At 37.5% G+C, this 12,616-nt stretch overlaps 1 protein-coding gene across 1 annotated transcript; it reads right to left on the bottom strand.

Moving 5' to 3' along the window:
* Window positions 1-214: 214 nt before the first annotated feature.
* LOC149280570 (STEAP1 protein-like) lies at window positions 215-10,185 on the bottom strand. The gene is made up of 5 exons (XM_089500416.1): window positions 10,159-10,185; window positions 9,567-9,668; window positions 4,897-5,403; window positions 4,362-4,526; window positions 215-472 (listed from the first exon to the last, which is right to left on the bottom strand). The coding sequence occupies exons 1-5, from the start codon at window positions 10,183-10,185 to the stop codon at window positions 215-217; spliced, it is 1,059 nt and encodes a 352-aa protein (XP_089356542.1).
* Between the last annotated feature and the right edge of the window lie 2,431 nt (window positions 10,186-12,616).

Here is a 12,616-nt window from a genome sequence, read left to right on the forward strand (position 1 = left end):
CTATGAATCATATCCCGATGGAATGTTTTCTCTTTCATCACCACGATTTCCGAAAACTGTAGGAAGAACAGGGACAGCGAAGCGATGGAGAGCATCATCATCTGACTCAAGATGATTTAATTTACATATATTCATAGCTCATTTCTACAAGACGTTTCAGGATTTTCCTGCTTTTGTGCATTGAACGTATTATGTGTATGCTGCAGTTTAAAGTCTATAGGTGACACATGATACTGTTGTTGTCCATCTTGTGCTTTGATTCCCAGCCACATCTTATCTTCTGTATTCTTCTATTTAAACATGGCAGAAAGAGGATGACTTTACAAAGCAGGACGAAGGAAGGGAGAATAACCGCTAGCATGAATGTAGGAGGTGTATACCCTATAAACTGGCTCAAATCCACCCATTTGTTCCAAGCAAATATCATTGCGTGAAGAGTGCAAAGGAAAAGTGCCACATACCCCAACTTGCTCTGTAAAAAGAAAAAATATATATTATTTAGTGTAGATCCTATACAGGCAAAGTATTAAGAATATATTGACTAAAAAGTCTGCTTTCCGTAGAAACTCAAGTGTGAAATATTTAATTAACAAGGATGGAGGTAAGCTGGGAAAATATCTAGCTTTAGGTTACAATCTAAAAGAAATATTATATTATATATTATATATCAGTTCACTACTAATTCATCATACATTAAAGTGAATATGTAATCCCCCCCCAAAATACCCCATTTTGCAGTTCACAACCAGCAAAACTCCTATTCACGTGATTTGAATGAATATTATACATTTTTAACATTTAGCCTTTTGTTAAGTTGCCTCTTTGGCAGTTGCCTTTGTAACAATTGAGGGAAGAGAAGGGAGATAATATAAGGAATGAACACATACTCGGCACACTTAAGAATAATTCCTACATAAAAACATTTAAAGGTGAGAAACCCCCCCCAAACATTTTTATACTCAGCCTATACATAAACCAGGTCTTAAAATACAACACATATAATAACACAAATAAAAAATAGCTGAGCTAGTATATTGATGAATCAATCGAGCAGCAGCAAAATCCCGACAGCAAATTAATGTTTTGCCTCTGGTCTCCGCTTCTAAAAGGTAAAATAGTCCAATACCTCCAGAATAATCACATTAATGAAAAACACAGTACAAACTACACCCTCTCCATCCAAATCAGGACGTCTGTGTTGAGGGTATACTAGAGGCACTGGCGCCATGACTGGTCCAGGAGTGGGGTTGGGACTACCCACCATTGCGGCGCTCATTTGCAGGGCATTGTGATGTGGCCACGTGTGAGAGCTCCATTGAGTCGTACCTTCATTGATTTTACAGGTGCCTGGACCAGTTAAGGGAGATCAGAGGATCTCCTCGACTGGTCCATGATCCGCACTGCTCTTAAAAGCAAGACAGTGGGGCAGCTACGCAGGTCAGAGCCCAACACTTATAGTGTCCTACACTTGGGAGGTATGAAGCTATGTACCTAATAATTCCCTTTTAGTTACGCTAAAAGGTGTGACAGTAATGACTGGCCTTTGAAGATAGTTCTAATTATTAATGCTCTCTGTTAATAGATATTGTCAGTATAGTACGCAAGGTGTATCGTCAGTAGCAGCAGAAAATTCTGGCACCAATATATAGATTTAATTACATATCTTCAGCTTCTTGAGGTAAATGTTGTAATGTTGCTACTAAAATTCAGGACAATTATTGACACCCTAAGTATAGTTTTTAAAAATCCACCTGCGCCCATAAACATTATAGCAATAGTAAACAGAGTAAAGAAAGAATGAAAAAATAATGCTATGGAATACTCCCAGTAGGGAATATATGTGTGTTTCTATATCATCGCCTATACTGTAATATGTGAGATGAGAACTTGATGTATACTTGTGCCATACAGTTATTTTGCCTGCCTTTGTGTACCTTAACATTTAGCTGTTGTGTTTATTTTTTTATTTTGGCAAATTGGCTGCTTTAGAGTCAAATGGTTTTTTATGCAATCCCTATGCTTAATTATGTCTATTGGGAAGGGGAGTTCCCTGGATTCCTAAGGGCTTCACACCTCTTTCAGTAAAGAGAAGTTACTCCCATTTAATACCCAACTATTTCAAGTAAACTCCCTTGGTGTTCAACTTTAAACATCTTTTTTGGGATGACAATGTCATAATAAAGGTTATTGTTAATGAGCTCTGAAATTTGTTATATAGGTTATACTACGACTATTGGCTTCCGTAGGATTTTTTCCAGGAGGGAGGGGGCAAAATATCCTTCTCATCTTTCCCGTCTCTTAACCCCAATACCTCCTTACCTCCTCCTCATCGTCTACTTTTGTTGGCTCAGATACTACATTATCCTGTGTCAACAGCATACAAACTGTGTTTCTGCCCAGGTGGGAACTCTGTGCCTGTAAAGGAGCAGCTGCCAGAATAAAGGGGGGAGACCAGCTAGAGGAAGTGAGCTGCACTTAAACAGCCTATTGCTTCTTCCTCCCCTGCTGCTGCTGCCCCAGTGGGCCTCTTTAAATTTCCAGGGTGGGCAAGTGGCCCCCCTCCAGATGCCCATGACGACATGACTACATTAGTGGTTTTTTTTGTTCTGATGCATTTTACAAGAAGATGGACTGGATTATGGTCAGAGTGGTCAGAGTGTTTTTTCAATGTTATGATATATGTACACCAGACTTGTGAATCATTCTTGTGTTATAGCCTCATAACAATCTCTAGTTAGGTAGTTGTTGCCCTGCGTGCTTAATCCTTTTACCCTATAATATGTACATTTTGTGCCTTCAGTGAAAGGTGAGATCTGGTAGCGTTATTTATAGACCGGCCAGGATTGTTTTTAGTGATTCCTTAAAAGCTGGTTAAACATGCTAATCTTGCAGTAAAAAGTCGCTTATTTTCATTTTTAGAGCATTATATTACAGCTGTTTATATGGTCGACACTGAAACTATGCCTTCTTTTTTTATGTAAGCATACCGCTCATGTTTTTGCATGCACGTAGACCCAATCTGCTTTTTAGTGCAATATAAAAATACTTTCCGTATGTATAATAATTCTTCCCAGAAATGCTAGACAGAAAAACTAAAATTGAACAAAAAAGTAATACACAATTTAAATAATTTATCTAGATATAAGTCAAGTTTCATCTCCCCAGTGCTCTGCTACCCCCAAGAAAAGGAACGTCACTGGAGAAAGAAAAAGAGTCCACATTTTTATGGGCCCCATAGTTTTCATGGCAGGCGATGGGGAACTGGGGCAGATATTTGCTTGTGAGCTCCCAACAAGTTCCCCAGTCACTTCCCCTTCTGAGCCTATGCATTTACTATTTACTTCTTTCAGAGGATGGTGGATAACAGGAACCGCCTTCTGGGGTATGCAGTAGAGGTTAATACAGTGATGGAATGCAAACATGTATGGAATATAGCATATGGCCATTCTTAATATATGGTAAGACCTAGGACTGAGTAGGGTTTGAGGTTTTTACAGCAAGGACAAATGTGCAGACTAGATGAGCCGAATGATTCTGATCTGCCGTCAAGTTCTGTTTCTGTTTTTAAATGACCGCATGCTATAGAGGACATAAAACAGTGCATTATCGATTGTAGACTTCACAGTCTACCCCGAAGAGCTTGTAATAAGTTAATAATCGGGGGCTTACAGCTGTGAGCTGTTTTCAAGATCAATATCAGACGTAGTAAAGAAAGCCCAACCTTTCTGAAATCATCGCAACATTGTCTCATAGTTTAAATGCACATTTTCTTTCTGCACTTAGTTGTTTAATGGCCTTTACATTTAATTCTATGGTATGCACGTAGCCCAGACATCAAAGAAGGAAACTGTGTCTCGTATAGGAAGTGTACAGACCAAAATTAAAACACTTCGAAGTTTAAAGCAGTAAATCCTTAAGTAAGCGTCGGAAAGATTAAGGGATCAGCAATCCAACAGTTTTACACTGAAAAAGTTTGCTTCAGGAATGACAACGTTTTAAGGATGGTACAGAGGAACTGATCCTGGATGGTGCGCGTGAATCACTAGTCTGCCGGAGATAAAATCGCAGCTGACTGCATTATACCTGTCTGTACAAGAATATTTTCTTTTCTGATATGTTAAGAATGGAGACAGGTTAATATTGATTGTTATATCATAGCACAGACAGAGATAGACAAACCATAGCGTAATAATTGAGAATATATACCTTACTTCTACCATGCATTTTACTCATTTACCCATTTAGCATTTTACCCATTAGCCACAGTAGGTATCAATCTACTATCAGTGTACCTAAAAGTACTAGAGGGTTATCTTTCATCACAGAACTTATTGATAACTATCAGTCTAGTACTAGTGTACCTGGATGAAATGAAACTCTCTCCATGATAGTGAGGCACCAACAGATGGGATCGACGACACGGCCAAAAGGCTCAGGATACCAAGTGCTATAATTCCTAGGGACACATATATTTCCATTCTCCATACATCATGTTCTATCCACGCATTTTCTCGTTGGTCCTTTACCTTCAATAGATCAGAAACAAGTACAATATAAATAATAATGATAATAAACATCTGCTATTTTAAAAATTACTTTATTGGTATTAAATTTAAATCTGAATGACAAAAAACATTTTTTTACATTTATTTACATATAAAACAGGTTTATTGTATGTGATTAGCAAGAACACACCACCATCACAATGTACCATCCAAGGTTACCATACCATGCTAAGGTTGTCATCTTAATCTTTGTAATAAACTATACAAAGCTTTGGTCCAGAAAGGTTTACCTTTGGAGCAAAGAGCTAATCTGACGGTGCTAATTTATAAAAATGTGTTGATGTTTTGGAGAAGCAAAGCATCTAAGCATGGGTCTCTTCTGTAATGTTACCTGTTGAAATGCCCAATTCAGAAGCCGGTATCTGTAGGACCTTCTCATGGGATAGGATAAGCTGTAAATGGCATGCATTATTCCATAGAAAAAACTCAGGAGTCCAAACTGTTTTCTTCTAAGCATCCACATGTCCAGCCATTTTGGAAATCTTTGGTATTTTGTTCCTCGGTGAAGCTGGAAACATGTAGCCAAAATCCCAGGCAGATAAACCAAAGTCAAAAGTGTGATGGAAACCACTGGCAATACTTTATTCACCACCAGAATGGGAGTTCTGTAAAATTCATTTTTGCCGTACATTAGAAAAGGGTGAAGTACTTCTCTGCCGAAAGTGTAAATAAATACAAACAGTGACAGAATAGCTGCCACTTTTATAGGTAAACGCCATTTTGGAAATAGGTCAAGTTTCTTATCAGAGGAACCAACGGGTGCCAAGTCAAATATGTCAAAATATGCTGCTTTTTCTTTCTGATCAGAGTTTATGTAGTCAAGCTGACTATCCTGGTTCTGTGAAATAAAGAACAGAGGAATACACATAAGAAATGTACTAGGTCACATATCACTTCGCGCAGATGATTCTCCAAAGTCAAAATGGGTAGCCATGACTCATGCTACTTATTTTCCATTTAGTATCAGGAAATTAAATAAAGAAGAATGCTGTATAAATCAAATCCTAATTCTGTCAATAGTGTCTATCTTTCCTCAGTACAGTAGAAGCCTTACTCCCTATTTCATTCAAGCTGTTTGTCACCACTAAACTGAATGTCCGGATCACCTTCATGTTATCGCCACCATAACAATCTAACAATATTTATGCTTGTTTTCTCATAATAATTCCATGGATTTTTGCACATGACATACATAGTCTCTGGTACTCTGGAAAATATGGGAAAAAATTCCCTAAAATCTAATGTAATCAATCTTTTTTTATTTTTTATTTTTTTTAATTATCTACTTATATTGAAAAAATAGTTTGACTAATTTACCCCATAAAATGGAAAAATAGTCAAAGCACACAGGAGGGTTTAACGCCTACTAAAAGGTCGATCATTGTCCATGGAGAATCAATTACACCCCAAAAACTAGACTTTTTTACATTTATCTTTTTTTTGTCTATTTTTTTGTAAAGTTGTCCTATTCCCATTCATACAAAACTCTGCTTTGTCATATCAAAATAATAATTTCTCTGGCTGAAAGCAATATAAGTTATATATAACCTATATATACAACAGGTGAACATTCACTTGCTGAATAATCATGGCACATCCAACTACGCTTTATTTTTTCATGTCACATGATGTTCACGCCATGATGGCTGACCATCAATGATTCAGCAAGGATGAAAGTGACATTTTCCACCATTTGTAGAATATGGGCCAACCTTTTTGTCCACCTCTAACAGGGCTTATCATCAGACAACTGAGCCATAATCAAGGCCAAGTATTGGTCGAGACATTCAAGGCCATTCTATCAGTGTCCTTTAACAGTTCAATGAACATGTTCATCCAATCTGTTCCCAAACCTCTGCTCTGTGATCACGCTGATCAGACTGGACGTCTGGATAGCAGCGTGTCAGATGCCAGCAGGGAATCCCGCTGATCAGCTCGCAGCTCACAGAAGAAACACAAGGTTCTCAGAGGGTAGCTTGTCCTTTCACCATCAGCAGGTGCAGAACACTAATAACGTCAAAAAATGGACACAGTGTTTTTTTCCATTACAGCCAGAAGCATTATTAGGGAGGATATTGCAGCTGATGCCTTGTGTGTGTTATAAAAAGTCATGATCAGAGTTATGAGTACTGCGAGGTTACAAAAACTGGGTAAACAGACAAACTTTAGAGTTAAAAATGTAAAAAAGGGAGGTTGGGGGAAGTGTGTAAACTGCATGGATGATCACAGAGAGTGTATGTATGTATGTTTGTGTACATGTATGTTGTTAGAGTGGGTATGGGTGCATTTATGCACATGAAAGTATATGGCATTAGAGTGACTGTGTGTATGTATGTACATATCTATAAGTGTATGGTGTTAGAGGGTGGTTGTGTTAAGTGTATTATGTTACAGTGTGTGTGAGTATGTGTTTATATATAATTGTATATATGTATGTATGTATGTATGAATGTATGTATGTGCATAAGTGTAGAGCTTTCCCTAATCATCATCATAAGGACCCACATCATCATTTATTCCCATCCCTGGGATCATCACTGTGCAAGCAGCCTCAGTTTACTTGTGGAGGCGAGAACAAGGCAGGGTCAAATAACACAATGCTAATACAATTATATAGCTGTTCTCCTATGCATTCAAGTATAACAACAATGATCACCTTCAACTCTAAATAATATCAATCCCAGCCCTTTGTAATCGTTATAACTGTATTAATCCCTGTATTTTATTAATTTAACATATGTATGCTACACGCATATTCTCTACAGTACTCACCTGAAAGATTATTGCCAAAGCAGAAATCCAACTTTTTCCCCCAAGGTTGTCAATTAACAACAATATGCACTTTACAACAGCAGAGTGACAATATAACGGAGATGAATAAATATGCAGAACAGGAAATTAAGATGGCTGCTCTCATGGTGTAGACAAAGGGGGGGGGGTTAAATACATATTTTACTTGTTTTAACCTGTAGATATTATTGCATTCATTTAGTGTACTGAGCCGTAAAATGTAGGTTTTGTTGAAATGTGACATATCTGCTTGTTTGCATAGAACATAAAGCTTTGGGCTGGCATTGTTTGTACAAAATACGCTTAGTGAACCGGGCTCATCTGTAACATAAGGGAAGTCCTTATGGACATGATGGATTTGGGCCAAAAACCAGCTAAGGTTTGATTGGTTGATTAAATAAGATGTCAAAAGGCTACAAAAATGAAGACACTCGTTATATTGTCAATTCTTTTGTTTTCAAATTCGAAATTTCTACAGGGGTATTCATATAGAACAGCTCTGGGGCAAGGTTCTAAATCCAGAGCAATTAGTAGCAAGGTTCTATTGGTTTTTGTGATGTTGACTCCACTCCATGTTGAACTTTGCCCAGATTTGCTCTTAAATCCCTATCTTTCCAAACTGGCAAGCATAGTTGTTTACAATCATACAGTTATGGCACACAAACATTTTTAGATTTCCTCAATGAACAAAAAACATCTCCCGACAAAGGAACTTTATCGCTAGGTATGCAATATATCCACCTAACCGGTGCATAAATTGTACAAACAGGTACTGGCACTCGCCGGTAAAAAGGACGCTTGGCAGGTGGCCTAGAAACTGAGATACATAATCTGTTCATTTAAAAAATACTCAATGGTTGGAGCATTACATACTTGGTATTAGTGTTATATCAGTTCTACTCTACTTCATAATCCGATAATTAGCCATTTAGGGAATATATTGCATCTCACAGAGAATGTATTGAATTAATGAAGGATTCTTAAATTTCCAGTCACAGTGATACAAAAACCAACAAGCAAATATTTCCATTAGTTTCTAGTAAAGTTTAGAGGCTCTCTTCTGTTCCACTGATACAAAACATTAATTGAACTTCCTCCCTTGTTACACAAATAGATTATAAAAAAACACAAAAGTGGCAATAATTTTTTTTCTAGGGAACTTATCACGATCATATAATTTCTTCAGGGAAGCGTTTGGGCATTCAATTCATTATTGAGTTTAGGTGCTTCTGTCACACCCATTACCAGCAGTTGTAAAAAAAATCAAGCACATAGGCCGCCATCTCCATAGACAACCATTGGCGGTAGAATGGGATGTACTGAAGAGCTCAGTGACTTTAAACATGGCGCTATAGAGTTCCAAACTGCCTCTGGTAGCAACATAAGCACAAGCACTGTGTGTCGAAATGGGTTTCCATGGCCAAGCAACTGCACACAAGCCAAAGATCACAATACCAAGTGTCGGCTGGTGCAAAGCACATCACCAGTGATCAATCAAACTTCACTACCTGGAAATCTGGTGGATGAATATTGGTTTTAATGATACTAGGAGAATGTTACCTACCGGAATGCATAGTGCCTACTGGTTGAGCCCCTTAGTTCCAGTGAATGATAACGTTAATGATGGAGCATACAAATACATTTAGACAATTGTATGCTTCCAACTTTGTGGCACCATTTTGGGGAAGGCTCTCTACTGTTCCTGCATGACTGTGCCCCTGTGTACAAAGCTAAGTCTATAAAAACATGGTTGGATGAGATTGGTGTGGTTGGAATTGGCTGGCCTGCACAGAGTCCTCACCTCAGCCTCATCGAACACCTTTTGGAATGAACTAGAACCGAGATTGCGAGCCGGGCTTTCTTGTCCAACATCAGTGTCTGACCTCACAAATGCTCTTTTGAAAGAAAATGCAAAAGTTCCCACAGAAACATTCAAAAATCTTGTAGAAAGCCTTCCCAAAAGAGTGGGGGCTTTTCTAGCTGCAAAAAGGTGGTCAACTCCATACTAATGGTCATGGTCCAGCAAGCTAATACAGGTGTGCTGGTCAGGTGTCCACATACTTTTGGTCATATAGCGTATGTATCAAGAGAGGGGCCCAGTACATTCATACTGAAATATTATTTGTCTTATACGAAAACCAATCATCTCCATTGTCTTACATGATGCAGAAATTATATAGACATAGAAAATTAGGAATAATTAATAGTTACCATCATATTATTGAATTCCTTATTGCTCCAATCTTGTTGGTTCCGAACATCGTCATTGTCTATATGGAAATCATAAAACCTGGCATGAGTCACAGGCGAATGCTGCAATAAAGCAAACACAAAGGCATTTCATACATATATGTAGTTGGATCACAATAGATTGTGCACATATATATATATATATATATATATATTAAATATGTCACTTTTCAAAAATCTTGTATTTTACAGTTCTATTTACATATTAAAATGAGATACACCGTAAACATTTAATAAAAACGCCACCTCTCAGAATCTGCATGGTTATTCCCCCATTGAGTTATCTCTCCCCTATTGTTAAGCTGCTGATTGTTGTTGATTGGTCCTGGTAGCCCTTGAAGGCGTGGGTTGAGGAGAAGGGAGAGAGCTTCAGGACAGGAAGTTGATAGAATAATGCTGTCCCTGCCACATTCAGACACATCTCAACGTCCATGAGACAAATATTTAATCAATATATGATCAAAGCAACTATACGCATTGACAAACAAAAAAACTTAAGCTACAGGTATCTTCAGTACATTAACTTACTTGTGCCTAAAGCTGTCTGACTTACCGGCACACTCATCCCGTTATCTTCCATGGTCTCCTTGTTTAAATTAACTTAGTTAACCATGAACCTGTCGATACAGCCAAGAAAAAGATTTTCAGTATTAGTGAATCTAGTAACAAGTTAACATTGTAATATTTGCTTGAAAGTGGCTAGTTTTGTGGGTCTTTTTGAAATTGTTTTTTTTTTTTGCATGAAAAATTTCACGCAAGGAAGGAACGTTTCTGAGGTCACAACGGACCTTGAACCACTGACGGGAAAGTAAGCAGAATAAATTACAAGTCTCCTGCTTGTGAAAGGATGCCATTGTGCACAGTTTTAAAATTATTCTGCCCTGTAAATAAAGGCACAGGAAGTAAATCACGATTTCCAATTTTGCAAGATTTGTCCAAAATCTGATTCCTTAAAGAGAGACCTAAGAGAGAAATTATTTTCATTAACCTCTTCCTTGCCAATCATCGTACGAATATCAACCCTTCCTTAAAGTCTTTCGTTACACCATTAAATACCCCTTTCCCATTAAACAAAATACTGTAGCTATTAATATAAGGTCCTTGATAACAGAGTCAGGCATGGCAAGTAAAACAAAAAAAACATCTCTAATCATGGGTTAAGTAATTTTTTTTATTGGTGTCATTGTGGATAAGGTATTTTTTTTATTAAGTTTTTAATAAATACAACATTTGTCTTGGATGGGTGACAGTTTATAGTAAAAATGTTGGGAGCATTTAAATGATTTTTAAAATTTGTTTCTGTATTTTAAAATTCTGTATTTTGTTAACCGTTTAAATTTTTGTTACTTTGGTATATATATATATATATATATATATATGCAACTGATATTCAATTAGCTCCATGTTTGTATAACACATGCTATAGGAAGTACTCCACTGTCATACCATTGCAATATGGTAAGGTGATGAATGCTGTCAGAAAATGACCAGACAATTACTGAACAAACCAGTTTATACTTCATTACAGAGTGAGGAAGCAAGGGTTTAACAAACTCTCATATAACTTTCTTTTACTAGAAGGCAGAACACCATAGCCTGTAGTCTCCTATAGCGCATGTCTCCTATAGCACAACACTAGAAATGATTTGCCGACAGCCTGTGCACATCATATAGATTTAGTCTGGTATATTAGGTGGGATAATAAATATTCTTTATTATTTCCTTATTGATCTAACTTTTAAAGAATGGCACACACCGCTTTAAAGACATCAGTTTATAGTCCTCATAAATCACAGTCATCATTACAAACATATGTTGCCGTCTCCTCTTATGCATAGATTTAAGTAAAAAGATTAGATCAACAACAATGTATGTTAAAAAAGGAGTGTATTGTATTACAATGTATTCAAATCCCCACCTGACATTTAGTGTCATTCAGATCATGGCTTTGTAAAAAGCGAGTAATTTTAAACCAGACCTTTTAGTAAATTATAAAGGCGATGTACGAAATGGCCCACTATGTGACTTTTCAACAAAATCAGGAGCTTAGGAATTCAGCGCTGTAAGGGTGTCTTTTCCTTCTTCTACAAGTTATGAATGGAGCGGTGATAACTTACCCATACACTCAGAGGCAGCCTGTAATTCTGACTGTGCACAGGCTGAGCCGTGTGTCCAGCGTCATGTGCTGTGAACATGCCTCCTCCTGTATACCGTGCACGCCCGCCCCAAGGAACACCCCAAACACGCCTACCTCTGTGGCACACGCACACCAAACCGTCCACATTGGATTTCCCTTTGACATCACTGAGTTTACATAATCTCAATTCACAATGTATACGTCTCGCTGCGGCTGTCTACATGTAAATGTATAAATTTACGAGCAATTCCAGTTCCAGCTGCCTGAAGAAGAGACCCGAGTAGGGTTAAAAGCTTGCAATCTAATGCAATTCGGTTAGCCAATAAAGATATAATCTTTAGGACGTTTAGATTCCATACTTTTTTCTTGCAAAACAAGAACAATTACGAAAAAGGAAAGGCGACGCTAAGGATTTTCACGGTGATTAAAATGCAATTATCTCTCCCACCAGAAACATTGTTCTCTTACTGAATCAGCAAAACACCATGTTTTTGTACTTGATTTTGCTTGAGATACATGCTGCAACTCATGTAGTTCTTGTACATGTAATATAACAAAGTTTTACTTTACTGAGAGGATAGTAGATGAGTGGAACAGCCTCCAGGCAGAAGTGGTATAGGCATATGGCTATCCAAAATCAAAGACAACATCAAGGAGTGATTAAGGGCTGAGTTTTTAAATCAAGAAAAAAAGCACACATTTTTGTCACCAACACTCAACTTTACAAACAGATATAGTGACAATACATTGGCATTGTCATATTTCTTTAGATGAGGTTGCTATAATAAGTTCGTTTCTGCACATATCCTTGATGGGTGCTCTGTTAACATTCAAAGCCAATGGAATTGAAATTGTAAATAGATGGTATTGGGAA

This window comes from Sceloporus occidentalis, unplaced genomic scaffold, assembly GCF_023333645.1.
Source record: "Sceloporus occidentalis isolate IW3139 unplaced genomic scaffold, rSceOcc1.0.p SCAF_154, whole genome shotgun sequence".
In the NCBI taxonomy this organism is placed as follows: Eukaryota; Metazoa; Chordata; class Lepidosauria; order Squamata; family Phrynosomatidae; genus Sceloporus; species Sceloporus occidentalis.

Excerpts from the sequence above, each read along its gene's own strand:
- LOC149280570 (XM_089500416.1), bottom strand. The coding sequence starts at position 10,185 with ATGGAAGATAACGGGATGAGTGTGCCG. Across the intron at positions 9,669-10,158 it reads ATAACGGGATGAGTGTGCCG|CATTCGCCTGTGACTCATGC; the intron begins GTAAGTCAGACA and ends GCTTTATTGCAG. Across the intron at positions 4,527-4,896 it reads TGAATTGGGCATTTCAACAG|GTAAAGGACCAACGAGAAAA; the intron begins GTAACATTACAG and ends GATCTATTGAAG.